The 19,415-nt window shown below is 44.0% G+C and overlaps 1 protein-coding gene across 2 annotated transcripts; it reads right to left on the bottom strand.

Moving 5' to 3' along the window:
* Positions 1-13,379: 13,379 nt before the first annotated feature.
* On the bottom strand, positions 13,380-18,973 carry NEFM (neurofilament medium chain). Of its 2 annotated transcripts, none has more exons than XM_055295731.2 (3): positions 17,650-18,973; positions 16,794-16,918; positions 13,380-15,376 (listed from the first exon to the last, which is right to left on the bottom strand). In XM_055295731.2, exons 1-3 carry the CDS (start codon positions 18,727-18,729, stop codon positions 13,867-13,869), a joined length of 2,715 nt encoding a protein of 904 aa, XP_055151706.1. In that variant the 5' UTR covers positions 18,730-18,973; the 3' UTR covers positions 13,380-13,866. The 2 variants fall into 2 exon arrangements, with proteins under 2 accessions (XP_055151706.1, XP_055151707.1); XM_055295732.1 differs by lacking the exon at positions 17,650-18,973 and adding an exon at positions 17,227-17,439.
* Between the last annotated feature and the right edge of the window lie 442 nt (positions 18,974-19,415).

Raw genomic sequence — 19,415 nt, 5'->3', positions numbered from 1 at the left:
CCTATGCATTCCCTGGGTCTAAGGATGCAGCTGGGGAAAATGTCTAAATGGATTAAAAATTCATTAATTATCAATCCATTGATTAACCATCTTGATTATCATACACAGGCACACATGTACACAATCTTGGAACTTTTGCACAAGAAGGGACTTGTGGATGAGAGGAAAAAATGAGCCTCAAATGGAAGGAGGTAACAAGGGAAAAAGAAGTAGAGAGCAGAAAGGAAGCATGAATGGACACTCAGAAGTTGTTTTAACCTTCCCAGATGCTTCCCTTTATAAACAGCTAGACAGCTTGGTTCAAACCAATATTTGGATTTTCCTGAAACTAGCTAAAATAAAAGTTCCCTAACTAATAATAAGCAGCATTTATTTAGCACCTACCATCTACTAGAGAACTTACACTGCCCTAAGAGCTTCCAAATAATTTTATTCCTAATGCTGATAAAAGAAAAACTTTACCTGAATTAAATTTAAAGGAGTTTATTGAGCAATGGATGATTCATGAATTGGGCAGCCTCTTGAGCCAGAGTAGGCTCAGAGACTCCAGTGCACCCAGGTGGTAGAAGATTTATAGACAGAAAAAGGAAAGTGATGTACAGAAAATGGAAGTGAGGTGCAGAAACAGCCAGACTGGTTACAGCTCAACATTTGCCTTATTTGAATATAGTTTGAACAGTGAGTTACATTTCATTGGCCCAACTTGGTGATTGGCACAAGTGTAGGCTACAGTCTGCTTATACCTCCACTTGTTATAGTTCATGATGTACAGAACTCTAACAAGTGCAGGTATAAACAGATTGTAGACCTTTAGGCCTGTGAGCACTGAACATCTGAAACAGGTCTGGGTTAATTTAGAAAGTTTATTTTGCCAAGGTTGAGGATGCATACCTGTGACACAGCCTCAAGAGGCCCTGACAACATGTTCCTAAGGTGGTCAGAGCACAGGTTGGTTTTATACACTTTAGGAAGACATGAGACATCAATCAACATATGTAAGAGGAACATTGGTTTGGTCTGGAAAGGCACAACAACTCAAAGCAGGGAGGGGGCTTACAGATCACAGGTAGAAAAGGGACAAATGGTTGCATTCTTTTGAGTTTCTTTTTCTTCTTCTTCCTTTTTTTTTTTTTTTTTTTTTGAGATGGAATCTCACTCTGCTGCCCAGACTGGAGTGCAGTGGTGTGATCTTGGCTCACTGCAACCTCTGCCTCCCAGGTTCAAGTGATTCTCGTGCCTCAGCCTCCCAAGTAGTTGGGATTACAGGCACGTGCCACCACATCCGGCTAATTTTGGTATTTTTAGTAGAGACGGGGTTTCACGACACTGGCCATGCTTGTCTCGGACTCCGGACCTCAAGTGATCCACCAGCCTTGGGCTCCCAAAGTGCTGGGATTACAGTTGTGAGCCACTGTGCCCAGCCTCTTTTGAGTTTCTGATTAGCCTCTCCAAAGGAGACAACCAAATATGCTTTTATCTCAGTGAGCAGAATAGAATGGGAGGCAGATTTGCCCTAAGCAGTTCCCAGCTTGCCTTTTCCCTTTAGCTTAGTGATTTTTGGGGCTCCAAGGTTTATTTTCTTTTCACAGGCCAAGTTTAAAATATGCCAAGAGGCAGCTTTAGGCTAAACTTGATTTAACAGTGATCAAATTATCTTTTATTGGCCCCATGTTTCAGATGAGAAAAGGGATGTAAAGAAAAGTAGGATGAGTTGCCTAAGGTCACATGGTGAGTGTGCCAGTCATCTTTCAATGCTTGTTCTCAGCTCAATTTCTCACACTGACCCTGCTCTACTCTTTATCACAGAGATTGCATAGTTCAGTCTCCCTTCTTGCCTAGATTGCATATGCTGCTGGCTCATGGGAGGAACCAGAGAAAGGGTAGAAAAGGGAGAAGGGACAAATCAGAGAATATCTGCCACCATCCCCTCCCCACCTTTCTTCCAGGCCCCACGTCCAGCAGAGGTAATGTCTCCTTTTCCTGCTTGAGTTCTTGAGTATGGCTTCCCTTGGACACCTCTCCCCTCCGTGGTCTCAGTTCTCATCAGGCTGCCCCTGCTGCCATAATTCTAGCTCCCTCTGGATGGTCTTGGGTTCTGGTCTCTGGTAGCAACATCTACTTCTTGTGTGCTGCAACCCCAGAAGTGATAATGGCTTTTTTCCATTGCTAATTTCTGGGTTGCCCCATTATCCCCTGCGATGAACTGAACTGTTCCCTCTCCCCCACCCCAAATTCATATGTTGACGCCCTAAGCTCCCAGTGTTACTGTATTTCGATATAGGGCCTTTAAGGAAGTAAATAAGGCTAAATGAGCTTTAAGGGTAGGACCTTGTTCTGATTGGATTAGTGTCTTTATAAAAGGAGACACTGGAGAGCTCACTCTTGCTCTGCCATGTGAGGACATGGTGAGAAGGTGGCCCTCTGCAAGCCAGGGAGAGATCCCTCACCAGAAACTGACTGTGCTATCACCCAGACCTTTCTGTCATTTGAGTCACCAAGTCTATATTTTGTTATGGCAGCCCACACTGACTAGAGTTGAATTTGCTTCTCACCTTTCCCTTAACTTGTGGTATATTTCCTTGTATTACATTCCATTCTCTTTGGAGCTCTTAGAATGTTCTTTCTCCTCCTCCTCCTCTGCTTCCTCCTCTTCCTCCTCCTCCTCTTCCTCTTCCTCCTCTTTCTCCTCCTTCTCTTCCTCCTCCTCCTCTTCCTCTTCCTCCTCTTTCTCCTCCTTCTCTTCCTCCTTCTCCTCCCCTTGACTGGCCCCTAACATGCCAAGTCCACTAGGAAGTTTAAAACTGGAACTTGAACCAAGATCTAATTGGACATCAAAATCTGTGTTCTTAAAAGCTACACTGTACTTTCTAGATTGTTTTGGTTGTCTGAAGAGATTTGAGGAACAGCCAAGCAAATAATATGAAAGAGGCTCTGTTTGATTAATGGCACTAAGAGGAATGGAAATGGAAAAAAGTTTCAAGTTTTCAGTGTTTCTAAATGTGACATTTTAGACCCATCCTTTGTAATGACAGGCTGGAGGTTGGGGGACTGTGTGGAGACAGAGTATTCCAGTTAGTGGCCCTGCTGTCATGGACAGCAAGAGGGGTAGGGATATTGTACTGATAGAATGCAGACATTGATATTCCTTGACAGTATATTGAATGGTATCATGATATGGCATGCCAAGCCCTGTAATATATATTAGCTTGACAGTTAATATTTATGTTTTTCTCTTCTGATAACACATGGAGTTATAGGCTGTTAATGTGGGCAAGGTACATGTCTTTAATGTTATTAACTATTCTCATTTTTTGACAAATCTTTCATTTCTCCCAAGCACGGTCTTGCTTGCATCTGTTGCCAGAAAAAGGGATTCCGATCCAGAGCCCAAGAGAGAGTTCTTGGCTCTCATGCAGAAAGGAATTAAAGGCAAGTCCTTGAGTACAGTGAGAAGACAGAGTTTATTGAAAGCTGCTCAGTAACAGACTAGGGCATCCTCAGAAAGCAAAAGGAGGAATATGCCATCTTTGTTTTAAACTCTCCTTATATAGGGGTCTTATCTATGTAAAAGTAAGCTATGTCTATGTTTAGGTGGACAGATAGCATGACAACATATATTACTTTGTTGACTTGAAGAAAGTTTTACTTGGCATTTTAGTGAGTAAGTACATCAAAGTATGACTATAGCTATCATAAAAGCACACACTGTTATGTGATAGTGTATCACATAACTTCATCTTTAAAGTTATGGGATCTTAGTGTATCACTTTTCTGGTCAGAAACTTCTGTGGCTGGAGGCATCTTTGCCTGAGTTCTTACCTTCTGTACAGGAAAAATGAGGTATGCTTACAAGTAGAGGGTGATCAAGACCAAGAGAAGCTTTATTGAGTGTTAGAACAGCTCAGGGGAGACACACAGGGGGCAGCTCCTGTCTGTAGGCAGGTCGTCTGATTCAGTGTTCAGCTCTCAGCAGAGAGGAGGCCCTGGAGTGGGTAGTTCCTCTCTGCAGGCAGGTCTTCCTGTTTGCTCTGCAGCTCTCAGCAGAGAGGAGGCCCTGGGGAGGGTAGCTCCTCTCTGCAGCTGGTTGTCCTGTCCTCTGCTGTGTTCTGCCTGAGCCTGGGGCTTTTACAGGCCTCAGAAGGGGGAAGTGCATGCTGATTGGTCCATGGGCAGCCATGAGTGGGCCTAGGATAAAGCACCATGAGTTCCCCCTCCTTTCTACAGGGCTGGCAGCCCAGCCCCCAGGCTTCAGGCGTGCCCTAGCCTGAAGGTGAAGCTTCATTGGGAATCTACCCACTTCCACCCAGGAGCCTGTCTGCCTCCCACAGCCATCCACTGCACCAAGGGACACCTGCAGGGCAGCACCTAGCTGCCCTCAGCTCCCCTCAGCTTCCCTTCTCATGCTTCTCAGCTGATCAGTACCCAAAGTCTGGAGGGGGCCAAGATGGCAGGAGGCTGGCATGTCAACACTGCCCCAAGCATGTGCATACCCAGCCAGGTTGTGACAGCACCTGGGTTTGGCCCCAACTCTGCTCTGAGATTGAAGCGGGTGCCAGGGAGAGGCCAGGCAGCAGGAACAGTCACTTCCAAGACTGCAAGTGCAAGAGTGCAGGGACGCCTGGGTCTGCAGCCTTGGTTTGGGTGGCTGCACCTATGCAGGATGGGGGGCGGGGTTCCTGTGTGCTCCTGGCTCCCAAGAGAATAGGGGTGCCTGGGTTGCAGCTGTGACTTGGGTGGCTGCAGTTGCACCTGGAAGTCTCCCCCTCACCAGGCGTGTGACCTGGCCTAGCCCCATCTCAGCGGCCCCAGGGCAGAAGCTGCTGGGGGGAGGGTGCTGTCTGCCTCCTCCCGTGCCCTCTCTGCAGTAGCCAGTGTGATGGCAGATGGCTCACTGCTGCCATCAATATTGGTACATCTGGACATTCTGCTGTCACAGAAGTTTGTCCTTGCCGGCATGACTAAACTGCATCCTTAGCCATAAACATCTTATGACCATGGGTTGTGACTGGTGAGGAATGTGCCTTGCTAGTTTTAAGATGGAGCTGATTTTCAAATGATGGCACCCTGGCTCTCCTGTGCTTCTTTTCCCCTAACACTTTTGTCCACCAAAGTTGAGGAGGAAGCATATACTTTGGGTGACTTCATTCCCTTTTCCTTCCTTGGCCTTACTTTTTTGTATGTCTTGATGGGGATTTTGAAATTCTTGTGTTTTCTTGAGCTAATCCTGTAAGCAAATTCCTGACAAAGAATTGGCAAAGCAGTTTGCTAATTTCCAATGAGAAAGTGTTACTTTAGGATCATTTATGGCATATTTAATGGGTGGCTGATGAAGAATGGAGATCGGCATTAGCTCTCCAAATGTCATGGACACACGATTTCCTTCTAATGGTAATATTCATTTGAATATGCCAAGGGAATGAACTCAGTGGGTGGACATGGTCAACTGCTTTCCCAGGAACATGGTGATTATTAAGCTTCATAATCAATAATGCCCAGCAAAGGAAATTTAATCTCAAACTATGATAGTAACAGATGACAGTGCTTGGGATGTGAAAGTGCCATACAAATTTGTCCAAATTTCTAACATGTGACATTCAAGGCATTCTGTATTAGAACTGTCCAAACCTGTCTAATTGCTGATGCATAGAAATAATTTCACTTGATGATTAATGACTTTAATCCAACCTAAATACTTCCTTAGTTGCTCTCACTGAAGAACAAAGTGTTGATCAAAGGTGATAGGCAGATACATGTTGCTGTTCCCTAGGAGCATGGTTGTGTGTTATAGGTGAATAACTACTAGAAGACAAACTTATTTGTTAGGTCATTGCCTACTTAAGAATCTGAGAAATGGAAAAATAGAGACATGAAATAGCTCATGCACCAATCAGAATTTTAATATATTTTATTTTGTAAAGAAGATACCACAAAATAGTGTTATACATCCAGGCACAGATTAGTGAAACCTAGACTGTAACCTAGGATAACTCATCGTTGAGTTTAAAATTCCTGCCATCTATATAGCAATGAGTTTTAAAATAACACTTTCCCAAGATCAGTTAATTTTGACATAAATGAAAAACTGGAGAATGGGGACTACTTGAGACAGGCTCGGCTCAACAGGTAGAAGGTTCATTCCAAGGGTGAACACATATAGTTACATATGTTTGCTGTTTTGTCTATGAAAGTATGAAGTAGAAAAGTCATGGGTTTGTTATAAAAAAAATGCCTGGGTTTATTATGCCCAAACTTCTGCAAAAAAAATGGTGATAAAAATAATACCTGCATGTATGTTTGTTATGAGAAATCACGGATTTATTACAGGTGATGTGCTCAGAAGAGTACCTGGTAGGTAGTAAACTCAACCATGGTCATTACGGTTATGAGCTGCTTGGATTTGGACACGGCCTTCTGTTTTAGTCCATTTGCGTTACTCTAAAGGAACATCCGAGGCTGGGTAATTTATGAAGAAAAATGGTTTAATTGGCTAACAGTTCTGCAGGCTGTATAAGCAGCATTTGTGCTGGCATCTGCTTCTGCTGAGGTTTCAGGAAGCTTACAATCATGGCAGAAGGCAACGGGGAGCCAATATATTACATGAGAGTTCTCGAGCAAGAGAGTGCGGCGGGAGATGCCACACACTTTTAAACAACCAGATCTCATGAGAATTCACTTACTGTGGCAAGGACAGCGCCAAGTTATTCATGACGGTTCTGCCCCCATGACCCAAACACCTCCTATCATGAGATTTGGAGGGAACAAATATCCACACTATACCACCTTCATCTCTCTGAAAGTCCATTCTGGGGAAAAGGGAAGTGGGATTTATATGACACCCTGGAATTTGCATCAGTGGGTGAACGTTACAGGGGATCGGAGATTAGAACAATGTAAAGAAGGTTTTGCAAACAGTCCAAGTTATCTGTTGAGACTGCTTGCAGCAAAGTAACTTCCCTGTCACTGTAGATATTCAATTACAGGTTAGGCAGCTGCTTTTTAGGCATAAGAAAGGTGGGTTAAATATTATCAGCTAAGTCAACCTTTAGGATTTTATGATTCTGAGTAGCACATAGTAATTAAAGTTTAGTGCAAAGGTATCTACTCTTCTACTTCTTGAAGCTTTGCTACAGGTTTAATTTCTGTGTGTATCTCTTATTGATATGTAACTAATATACACGACTATTTTAGTTATTACTTTTATTGATTTGTTTATTTTTATGTATTTATTTATTTTGAGATGGAGTCTCGCTCTGTCACCCAGGCTGGAGTGCAGTGGTGCAATCTCGACTCACTGCAAGCTTTGCCTCCCGGGTTCACGCCATTCTCCTGCCTCAGCCTCCCGAGCTGGGACTACAGGTGCCCACCAACATGCCTGGCTAATTTTTTGTATTTTTTAGTAGAGTCGGGGTTTCACTGTGTTAGCCAGGATGGTCGCGATCTCCTGACGTCGTGATCCACCCGCCTCGGCCTCCCAAAGTGCTGGGATTACAGGCGTGAGCCACCGCGCCCGGCCAGTTATTACTTTTAAAACGAATATTAATAATGGCAATGAAAATTTACCATTAATTAAATGCCTACTATTTGTCAGACATCGTTTTTCTGTGTCTTATATTTGTAATTCTATTTGGAGCCACTGAGAAGTCCAGTTCAGAAGCAACTAGACAGCCATAGTTAGAAAGAAATCTGGGGAAGAGGGAGGTCAGTTTTCTATTTCTCTTTCTGATATTCATACATTATATACTTACATAGATAAAAGTAAATGACTTTTTTTTTTTTTTTTTGAGACAGGGTCTTGCTCTGTCACCGAGGCTGGAGTGCAGTGGCACAATCATGCCTCACTGCAGCCTCAACCTCCCAGGTTCAAGCAGTTCTCCCACCTCAGTCTCTTGAGTAGCTGGAACACAGGTACACAGCACAATGTCTGGCTAATTTATTTTTCTTTTTATTTTTTGAAAAGACCAGGTCTCCCAATGTTGCCCAGGCTGGTCTCCAACTGCTGGGCTCATGCGATCTCCCACCTCACGCTCCCAATGTGCTGAGCCACTGTTCCCTGCCCAAAAGTTAGTAACTTTTAACTTTTTTTCTTCCAAGTATTAGCACACAGTATTTTAAGTGCAGATTCTCCTTAAGCTGAATTACTCTTTTTGGATAAGAGTAAGTTTTTGACATATGAATCGAGGAAGATATAAATGCATCATCATAGAATTCAACATACACTTGAATTTTCCAAGTTAAAATGGGAGGTGTGGAGGTGTTGTCACTTGCATAGAGGGCCCAACCTTCTAGATCCCAGGGCAGAGAAGGCTCTTTGTACTATACTCTGTGGTTTCAACTAATCTGTGATTTTCCAGAAGAGATGATGAGCAATTACAATTAAGCATATTCCAAAGCACTAATGCAAACCAGTAATTTCACCCTCCTCACCGAAATTTATTTGAAATTTGAGAACCAATAGGAAAAGGAGCCCTTTTCAGTCCTTATCTCTTTTTGTCGTCAGAGTTTACTCTCTTAGGAATGTGAGAACACCAAAAGTAGAACCTATGATACTTGAAGTTGGCCCCTGACTTGTGATCTTGTGATCTCAATGCAGAATCAAAAATTCCCGGTGTTTGCCTTCTGGGCACAATGTTGTCACTCAAATTCTGGGGCCCTTGATTCTCTGCTTTCCACCCCCTACTCACCTCACCCACCCACATACAAAACAAGACTATAGCTTGGGCCTGTGTAAGTGGTCCTTCCTACTTATCCCTTTAGAACGATTATGCTTTTCATAAGCTTAAAAAAAAAGCCTTTTTATGTAGTCGGCTGTTAATTTTTTTTCAACTGTGTTCTCTTCTAAGATAAGAATGCTAATTAGAGTTAGGGAATGATTTAAGGAGCATTACTTAAAATGAATACCTTATTGAAGATATGATGTGGTAACTTTTCAAAGTACCTCAAATAATAAGTCAAAGAGAATCCTGAAAGACCTGCATTATGGTGTCGAGCACAGTCAGCATGGATCTGGGGATTTCACGCTGTCTTCAGAGGCCTAGCACAAAAATATTTCTCTCTCTTACTCTCAATATGGTTTTAAATAATTTGTATCAATGAACTTTTTTTTTTTTTTTTTGGATGCGGAGTCTTACTCTGTCGCCCAGGCTGGAGTGGAGTGGCATGATCTCAGCTCACTACAACCTCTGCCTCCCAGGTTCAAGCAATTCTCCAGCCTCAGCATCCCAGGTAGCTGGAATTACAGGCACCAGCCACTACGCCAGGCTAATTTTTGTATTTTTAGTAGAGACAGTGTTTCACCATAATGGTCAGGCTGGTCTCAAACTCCTGACTTCAGGTGGTCCGCCCGCCTCGGCCTCCCAAAGTGCTGGGATTACAAGTGTGAGCCACCACGCCTGGTCAAGAAACTTTTAAGCCCCGTGATTATGTAGACGGATTCCTGGGTGTCTAAGCAGCCTATATAGATTAATGCAATGAAAAATGCAACGATTTTCCACCCAAATTCTCTATATGGGTAATGAAATTATGTGTACACTGATGAAGAAATATATGTGCACATGAATATATTTATATTCATATTATTTACTTATTTTGGTAAACTCATCATTGCAATCTGTATTGAAATTATATATAAGAAAATTAAGGTACCAATTAATTTCTTCTCTTTAACTTAAAAATTCTGTACCTATAGCTGTGATCCAATTTAAAATTCATTATCTTTAACAGATGATTGTGATTGGCTACCAAATGGTTGTTACAGTGTGGAGCATCTTCATAGGTAACACCCCATCACCTCGGCAGCCCTGTTTTACAGATAAGGAAGTGGAGGCTTAGAGGGTAAATATAATGGACCCAAGACACACAATTTTGCTATCTACAGCCTGGGATTTGAACTCTCATCTATTACTTTTGCCAAGCTCTAAGGGTTGAGGAGCCCTAAAAATAGACAGGTTTTATGCAGATCTAATAGAATAATTCACTTTAAAATAGCTCCTCGTTCCCTTTGGGCAAATTATATAAAACACTAGGAAAAAAATAACTTGTTCCAAACTGGAACAACCAACCTATTTGTTGTGGAAATGAATATCCTAATGTTTTAATACTGTTTTTGTCTGCACTGACTGGCAATAGAAGGAAATGCACTAGAAATAACTCTGTCTACTAAACATGAAAGTTACTACGAGAAAAGTGTTTGGCACTTGCAAGCTGTTGTGATAGAAGGAATCACCACTTATTTTGCATTTGAGTATTTATTCTTTTCCTCATGATGCAAACACAGTGCCATAGAGAAGTGATATTGTATTTTTTTAAATGTAAAGAGATATGCAAGTATATTAAATGAATGATTTATAGTATTCCTCTGTTTTCTTTTTTATCAATTTTAAAAGAAAGAAATGACCCTAGCTTAACATCCTTATAAATGCATGTGGCCACAATGGATAGATTTGAGGATTACTATAGGACAGATGTTAAGAGTGTATGCTTTGGGCTGGGCATGGTGGTTCACATCTGTAATCCCAGCACTTTGGGAGGCTGAAGTGGGCAGATTGCTTGAGTCCAGGGGTTTGAGACCAGCCTGGGCAACATCACAAAACTTATCTCTACAAAAAAATCCCGCAAAAATAGTTAGCTGGGCATGGTGGCATGTGCCTGTAGTCTCAGCTATGCAGGAGGCTGAGGTGGGAGGATCACCTGAGCCCAGATGCTCCAGGCTGCAGTGAACCATGATCATGTCACTGAACTCCAGTCTGGGTGACAGAGTGAGAGCCTGTTAAAAAAAAAAAAAAAAAAAGTACATACTCTGGACCTTTCCTATGAGTTAAATCCCAGTTCTATCATCTACTAGTGTGTGACCCAGAGGAAGTTTTTCTTAAAAAAAATCTATTCTTATGTGTTTTAAGATTGAGAATAAATGAACTTTGATAATCCTCACAATATTTAAAATAAAATAGTGTCCCAAAGACAGTCTACTGGCAAGGTAGACATTCTGTTTTTCAATGGCTTGATGTCATTGTGCCCAGAGACCGATTGTCGTCAGAGGAAAGGCACTCTTATATCCTAAACACGTGGAGATTTATGCTCAGTTTAAATGTAGTTTCTCCTTGTCACTGAACATATTTGGAATCATGAATTTCAAATTGCTTTCTCTTTCAATAATAATGTAATGGCTGGCAGTGACAACAAAGTAAGTAATTTTATAAGAGAAGACCATTGTATCTCCAGGCTCTAGTCCTCAATAAACATTTATTGAATTAATTAATCAACCAGGCAATTGATTGACTTAGAAATACTTGCATGCGTTATCAAAGGTATATTGTTCTATTTATTTATTTATTTATTTTAGAGATGGGTTCCCACTACTTTGCCAGGGCTGGACTCGAACTCCTGGGCTTGAGTGATCCTCATGTCTCAGCCTCTGGAACAGCTGTGACTATTGGCCTGTGCCACTGCAGCCAGAGGTGTTCTGTCATTTTTAAAGAGTAGAAAGTAGTGATTTTGTTTTATGGAATATGTGGCAATATTATTGAATGCCTTACCTTGTTAGGAAAGAAAACCAAGTGGTTGAAAACAAAGTTAGAGCTGAAGAGTTAAGTTTCTGGTGCCTGCGTTGGAGAGTTTTGCTGATTGAGCCTGTCATTTTTAAACAACATGTGCTACCAAAAAAGAACGTCTTCTAAGCCCCAGGGTCCAGTGCTGGTAAATGAGATGATTTTAGGTGCAAATGAGTATTTTTATAGTAATGATTGTATATTTAGTGGGCATTTAAAAAATTCACATAGATTGTATCATATAACTCCAGCCTCCATTCCTACTTCTGATAACAGCTCCCAGACTTTTCTGTGAAGAGCTGCAGTTCTGTCATTGGAGTCAGTTTGGGTGGGACTATCAATCAAGGTGCTCCTCTTTGCTAGCAAAGGTGTGTGGCAAGTAGATGATGCTCTGTTCCTGGAATTCCAATTAAGTGTCACAGTGTTTTCAGTTTAATCCGCCATGTGACTGTGTGATGATTCCTGCGACCTCCGTCCCTGGGGCTGTCGGAGCTCCTCTCTCCCAACACCTGCCTCCTCTGCTGATGTTTTCACACTAGGAGTTACCCTGTATCCTTCCAATATACTCTTTTCTATTTTTAAATTCTGTATCACTAGATCAGTTTTTTTTTTTTTTTTGCTGATTATATTTAAATAATCCTGTGTCACTTTGTGTGTCATGGATATTTTTGCTTCAGAAAAATTAACAACATAAAACAAATTGTTTTAAAGAAAAAAATCTGAATACATGATTGTACAGATGATACTCAGATGTAGCCAAAATTGTGAGGATTGGCAAATGGCTAATGATTGGGAAACAATAAAAACTGCCATTAACAATTAGCTTCCTGGGTATGTTTAGGCATTAACATTGGAGTTATCTTGAAAAAGTCATTGAAAGTATTATCAAGGATTGTATTATTGAGCTGATCCTATTAATGAGAAAACATGGACTTGGACAGGATAATGTGCTAATTAATATATTAATGGTCTTCAAGGCCTAAAACAAGTTTTGAAAAGGGAATGATAATATTTCCTTGGTCAAGATCATGTCTTTTTATTTAAAAACACTTATTGCCTATGTCGCAGAATCTCATTTTTTTTTCCTCAGGTAGGGTACTTTATTTATTTTTTTATATTATTTTCCCCAATTAGTAAAATACTAAAGGTGTAAATCTCTGTCAACCAAATCAAACATTAGTGATGCAGACAATGTGTATGTGTGTGTTTGTGCACAGGAGGCATGCCTCTGAGGCTGCATAGTTCCGGGTAGGAGCATTAGTGATGTCAGCCCTGTCCCCACTGGACACATCATCATAAATGCCATGAGCTCCTCTGTCTCTGTCCCAGCTCCAAGGCACAAGTTATGAACCCCTCCTTTATTGGTCCTTTTACCTAGAGGTTGTCTGAGTTCTATTTTGGGATAGAAACAAACACTGAAGATTTCTATCCCACCAGATTCCTATTTGTATCTGATGCTTTCATTTTTATTTCAAAAATATGATTTTAAAATTTTGGGATGAAGACCAGGCTCAGTGAAGATGTTGACACCTGAAAATGTCTTCAGCAATTACGTTTTCCAAGTAATCGCTCTCAGGGAAATAGCAATAAGAAGTGCAGTTTACTTATGATTCCCCCCAATAATCTATTTCAGGGCAAGAAAGCTTCAGGTAGTGGAGATTTCACTTTGAAATGGCATAACAGGCTGGGTGTGGTGGCTCATGCCTATAATCCCAGCACTTTGGGTGGCTGAGGTGGGAGGACTGCTTGAGGCCACATAGCAAGACCGCATCTCTAAATAAAAATAAATAAATAAAAATTAAAAAAAGAGAAATGACATAAGACTCAGTAATGGACTATGTTTCCAATATGACCTTTATTGAGCAAGTACTGCTGTGACATTTAACATCGATCAACATAAGATTGCAAACTGTGCATGTCAACGAGGTTCTCCCATGAACAAAAGTCCATTTTAAATGCACCAGTGAGGTAAACATAATTATTCATATATAGCTTTCTTAAGGCTGAGTTCTGTGTTTCATTTATTGTTTTTGGCTCAGTTGGTACTTTGCATAATACATCTCAAGACATCCCCCCTTAAGTGACCCCCTTCCAACAGCTTAGGAAATTGGCAAATTTCCCAGGTACATACAATATCATGCATTTGAATCCTGCAAAGACTGAGGAGGGAGCACCCTGAGCTTGCATGCAGTCCCCTCATATTGCACAAAGTAAAATACAATGTCTGGAGCCCCCATGGAAGAACCCGTTCTGTTTTGAAGCTGCCAATCACATGCATTTTGAAATTGTCATATGGCTTAACCTTTTGCAATGGACTCAAATCTTAGTCACTCTGGGTGACTTCCTTTACTATGGCGTGTGAAGTGACTTTTTCTACCTTTTTAGTAGACACTAGTTTCTCCTCAAAGGTCTCTTCATGCTCTTCAACCTTTTGAGTGACGGTTACAGATTTAGTGATGTATTTGGTAGCACCATCTCCCCCCTCACTGGTGATTTTTTCTACCGTTTTGGTCACCACCACTTTCTCCTCACTTTTATCACCCCCCTTCTTTTCATCTGCCGGGCTCAAGTCTAGGCCATTGGTGACAACACCTTTCTCCTCTTCCCTCCCACTGCCTTTTTCCTTGGTCTCCTGCTCTACCTCCTCTTTTCCTTCTACCTCCCCATTGACAGCTATGTCTTCCTTCCTGGATCCCTTGGCACCTTTATCACTCCCTTCCTCCTCACTTCCTCCCTCTCCTCCCGCTTTCTCCTTCTCTTTCTCCTGCTGCAGTGGCTTCCCCTCTTCTTTGGTCTCTTTCTCCAAGTGCACCTTTACCGATTTGGTGATGGTGACCACCTCCGCCACAGCTTCCTCCTTTACCGGGGACTCAGCTTTCTTCTTCTCTGGCACATCCTTTGGTTTCTCTTCCTTTTTCTCTACCTTCTCTTCCTTGGGAGCTTCCTTGACTTCCTTTTCTTCTTCCTCCTTCTGTTCACCTTTCCCCACTTCTGCTTTTGACTTTGCCTCTTCCACTGGTGATTTTGGCACAGGAGACTTGGCTTTCTCTTCCACTGGTGATTTTGGCACAGGAGACTTGCCTTTCTCTTCCACTGGTGATTTCGGCACAGGAGACTTGCCTTTCTCTTCCACTGGTGATTTCGGCACAGGAGACTTGCCTTTCTCTTCCACTGGTGATTTTGGCACAGGAGACTTGGCTTTTTCTGGCTTTTCTACCTTGGCATCTGCCACCAGCAACTCCTTGGTGGCCACTTCCTCACTCTTTTCCTCCACTTTCTTTTCCTCTTTAGCTTCGACTTCCTCTCCTTCAGCTTCAGCCTCTGTTTCTCCTTCTTCCTGCTCACCTTCCTCTTTTTCACTAGAGCCTTCCTTCTCGGATCCTCCTTCTTCGGCTTGGTCTGACTTAGCTCCCTCATCTTCTTCCTCCTCTTCTTCCTGGCCTTCTTCTTCCTCCTTTTCCCCTTCTTCCTCTTCTTTAACTTCAGGTGCAGTTGCTTTCACTGGAGACTTTTTGGCAGCTACTTCTTCTTCAGCTTCGGGTTCCTCTTCCTTTTCTTCTGCTGTTTCTTCCTTCTCTTCCTTCATGGAAATGGCCAGTTCCTCTGTAATGGCTGTCAGGGCCTCTTCCATTTCTGACTTCTCATCCTCCACTTTGGTTTCCTCTATGATCTCCTCGACAAATTTGTGTTGGACCTTAAGCTTGGGAGCTTCCACCTTGGTTTTCTGAATCTTACTGGATATTGTGACTGAGGGCTGTCGGTGTGTATACAGTGGCCCAGTGATGCTTCCTGCAAATGTGCTAAATCTGGTCTCTTCACCCTCCAGGAGTTTTCTAAGGAGAAAATCAAAGAACATAAGACATAGTAAAAATTTCACTGGGCCTTCTGAACTTCATTACATTCTGGGTATTGTGGCAGCTACCTTTAAATAAATAGAATTACATAAGTAAAATATTCTATCAATTCAGTATCATACCTGCTATCACTTACTGGCATATTACATTACACTCAGTGACAGAGAAAGATTCTCCTGGACTGCCAGACAGTTGCCCCCTACAATGACTAACCTTGACCAATAGTCCACTAACCACACCCAGCTACTAAGTCTTGGCCCTGCAGTAGAGATCCGTTAGGTACAACATGAATATGCTGAAAAACTTGTTAGTGGCCAAATAGCAAAAAACAAAAACAAAAACAAAAAACAAAAATCCAGAAACAAAAACCCCCCAAACTCCAAAGCCAAACAGCCTTTCTGAGAGTAGTCACTTTCTTAAACATTTAGATTTTTAGGATATGTACTATTTTTAAAGCAAATATAACTTTCATAAAAATCTTACTGTTAAGGATATTTCAGAACTTAGCCAGGTGTTAATATGGATGTATTGAGTTATAAATTGGTTGATAATTTTTATCATAAAGTGTCTATTTAATGTAGCTATTCAGCTTTCCTGAAAAGAGAGATAGCTCTGTAAATGCAATTTATTCTCGTTGTACTATAACTACCTTATTGGTAGTAGGAAAATTTTAATCAACGATTTTGTCCTTTGTGCTTAGTCAACAGCAAGGTCACATCAATTAATAGACCTATAACCTATCTCACTATCTATAAAAAGGTCATACATATTTGTGTCTCTATATCTAGATTTATATGCATATGCACATATATGTATCTATAGATCTAGATTAATATCATACATGATATATAGATATAATTTATACTACAGTCTAGCATAAAATATAATACATATAAATTATCTACATATATAAAATAACTATATCTATATTCTATCATTCTATATCTATTCTCAGCCAGATGATGGCAATGGTAAGCTATCTAACAGACAAACGGAGAAATAGAATGTCCTGGTGTTTGTCCTTGACATTATACATTTGAAAAGCTGAAACCACTAGATGAAATATTAGAAACCAAAACTGTGTTCATGCTTCCAGCATTTGAAAACATTTTTCCATAAAAAGTTTAAGCGTATGCATTGAGATTAATCTGCACCTCCTTCGTGTAATTCAAAAACCTTTTGTTTCTGCTAGCATTCATTCTTTTAAAACTGCATAAAAAGAGATAAAACTACACTTGCAATTCTTTAGAATAATTTCTTTTTAAGTAAGCAAGAAAACCAGGTGCTGAGCTGATGCCTGCACCCTGCCTGCTTTAACTTAAGTGGCGGAAGCTCTATCCGAAAAGCCTCTGCACTGCGGTTAGTGTTCCGGCCAAGCACATAGTAAGCACCGTACCTGTACGCAGCGATTTCTATATCCAGAGCCATCTTGACGTTGAGGAGGTCCTGGTATTCGCGCAAATGACGAGCCATTTCCCACTTTGTGCCCCGAAGCTCATTTTCCAGCTGCTGGATGGTGTCCTGAAACAGACACAGAGAGTCTCCCTAGACTCATCCTTGCAAACAGCAACTTCCTTCGCAAACTACTTGCTACTCCTTCCCCCTCGCCTCCTCCCGTCTCCCTCCATTTCTGCAAACCTCGCTGACACCCGACTCCCAGTCTCCCTCCCCCACCGCCTTTTTCTTTTAAATCTAAGGGATTCTCAAACGAACATACAAGATCAGTAAGACAATAGGACACTTCCTGGGCACATCACGCACGGAGACCAGTGGACTTAGAACACGTCTCAACAGGACACAAACATGCATGGGGAAACTCCATGGCTGACCTGGCCATTCCCATCTGAGCCCTCTGGGCTGAAGCCAATTTTGAGAGCTCTTCCGATCACTGCCGGAAAAGTAGAGAATACACGCGTTTCTGCATAAGCTATCCTAAAGTTGCTGATTTATCCACTACCGAATTCATCCCTCCTGCTTTAAACGTGCAAGCGTGCAAAATTAGAACTGGAAAAGATGCACGTTTTGAAAAAGGTCAAGACCCTTAGCAGCTGGGGCAGGTGGGTGGGGGCGGAGTCTGGAGGATGAGAGGGGCGAGGACGCTGATCTGCAACCACCCTAGGTCTGTGGCGCGCGCGCTCTAGCGAGCGGCCACCAGGGAGCGCGACGGAGAGGGCGCCTGGGCACGCGCCCAAGTATCGGGGGCGCGCGGCGCTGGCGCTGGCGCAGGCTGGCCGCGCAGCCGCGGTTCCTACCTGGTAGCTGCTGAGGTCGTGGTTGTGGCGCTCCTCGATGTCGCTGAGCTGCCGCTCCAGGGACTCCTTGGTGCCGCGCACCGACTCTAGCTCGATGCTCTTGGACTGCAGCTGGCGCCGGTACTCGGCGATCTCTTCCTTGGCGGAGCGGATGGCCTCCTTGTTCTGCTCGGCCGCCTCGGTGAGCTTGGCGTAGCGGCATTTGAACCACTCTTCGGCCTGGTGCATATTCTGGTCGGAGTGGCTTTCGAGCTGGGAGCGGATTTCCTTCAGCGCCGTCGAGATGTCTGTCTTCAGGTAGTCTTTGCGCTCCACCGTGATGTGCGATGCTTGGATCTGGGCCAGAAGGTCGGCCACCTCCTCCTCGTGGTTGCTCCGCAGGAAGGCCACCTCATCCTGCAGCGACTGCACCTTCTTGTCCAGCTCCACCTTGACCAGCGACGCCTCCTCGATGTCTTTGCGCAGCGCGCGGATGGCCGCCTCAGTGTCGTCGCGCAACCGCGCCTCCTCCTCGAAGCGCTCCTTGAGCCGGTGGATGTCTTCCTCCAGGTGGTCCGAGTCCAGCTGCACCTGAGCCTTCTCGTGGTTCACCATCTCCAGGGTGGCGCGCAGCTCGCGGATCTCCTGGTCGTACGCGTCGCCCAGCTGGGCGTGCGAGGCCTGCTTCTGCCGCAGCGCCTGGATCTCTGCCTCAATCTCCTTATTCTGCTGCTCCAGGTAGTGCACCTTCTCTATGTAGCCGGCGAAGCGGTCGTTCAGCCCCTGCAGCTGCTCCTTCTCGTTGGAGCGCGACAGCTTGTAGTCGCCGCCGGGTCCGGAGCCGCCGTTGAGCAGGGACGAGGACTGGCTGAAGTCAAGGCTGCTGTCGGCGGAGCTGAGCATGGCCGAGCTGTAGGCGAGGCGCGGGGCGAGCATGCTGCGCTTGTAGGAGGAGGACACGGTGCTGGGCGAGCCGCGGGACCAGGACTGCGAGCGGAAGCCGCTGGACGGGGAGCCGCTGACGCGGCTGAAGCTCGAGCGGGTCTCGGTTACCCGCCGGTAGGCGGACGGGTTGCCCAGCGAGTCCAACGTGTAGCTCATCTTGGAGGCCTTGGGGCGTGTGGCTGTCACAGCGTTCTGCCGGCCTCGCCGCAGCCCATTTATAGCCGCGGCGCTGGTCCCGGGCCAGGGCCCCGCCCCGTGGAGGCGGCGGCCGAGGAGGCGGGGACTGCGGGCACCGGTCGGGGAGGAGGGGAGGGGGCGGCTGAACGGTGATTCAGCGCCCGCTCCACGTGGGCCCAGGCCGCATGGGAACCCGGACTTTTCTGCCCTGGGCCCAGCCCCTCCCCCAGGTCCCCTTTCAAAAGTCCCAGGCTACTTGTAGCCGGTCATTCGCCTTCTTTCCATTTCTCACCTCCCGATTGCGTTTCGCACCATTGGTGCGAATATCGCCAGCACCCTTTCTTTGTCACTGTCCCGCCGTTCGGGCAGCGCTTCCCCCACCCCGTGGTCCTCTTGTTCTTTAGCCTTCTACCCTCTTATCCTCAAGGCTTTCTCTTATTTTGCCCTTTCCCCGATACTTTTTTCTTTACCCATCTTCTGTGCTTAATCTCATCCCCCTCCTTTTTGGCCCCTCTTCTCCCTCCTACTCTGGCCTTTAGTCCAGTTCACCCTGCCCTTCTCTCAGCCCCTTCCTCGGAGACCCTTTTCTTCCAATCTTTCCTTCTCCCCGTCTCCTCCCTCTCCTCCCCTTGCAGTCCCTCTTTTCCCCTCCCCCACCCTCATCT

Source organism: Symphalangus syndactylus, chromosome 10 (assembly GCF_028878055.3).
Source record: "Symphalangus syndactylus isolate Jambi chromosome 10, NHGRI_mSymSyn1-v2.1_pri, whole genome shotgun sequence".
Taxonomy (NCBI): domain Eukaryota; kingdom Metazoa; phylum Chordata; class Mammalia; order Primates; family Hylobatidae; genus Symphalangus; species Symphalangus syndactylus.
This window is presented reverse-complemented; position numbering and strand designations above follow the sequence as displayed.

Coding starts and splice junctions, on each gene's coding strand:
- NEFM (XM_055295731.2), bottom strand. CDS start 18,729: ATGAGCTACACGTTGGACTCGCTGGGCAACCCGTCCGCCTACCGGCGG. Junction 16,919..17,649: donor ACGACCTCAGCAGCTACCAG/GTAGGAACCGCG, acceptor TGTCTGTTTCAG/GACACCATCCAGCAGCTGGA. Junction 15,377..16,793: donor ATAGAAATCGCTGCGTACAG/GTACGGTGCTTA, acceptor TTTTCTCCTTAG/AAAACTCCTGGAGGGTGAAG.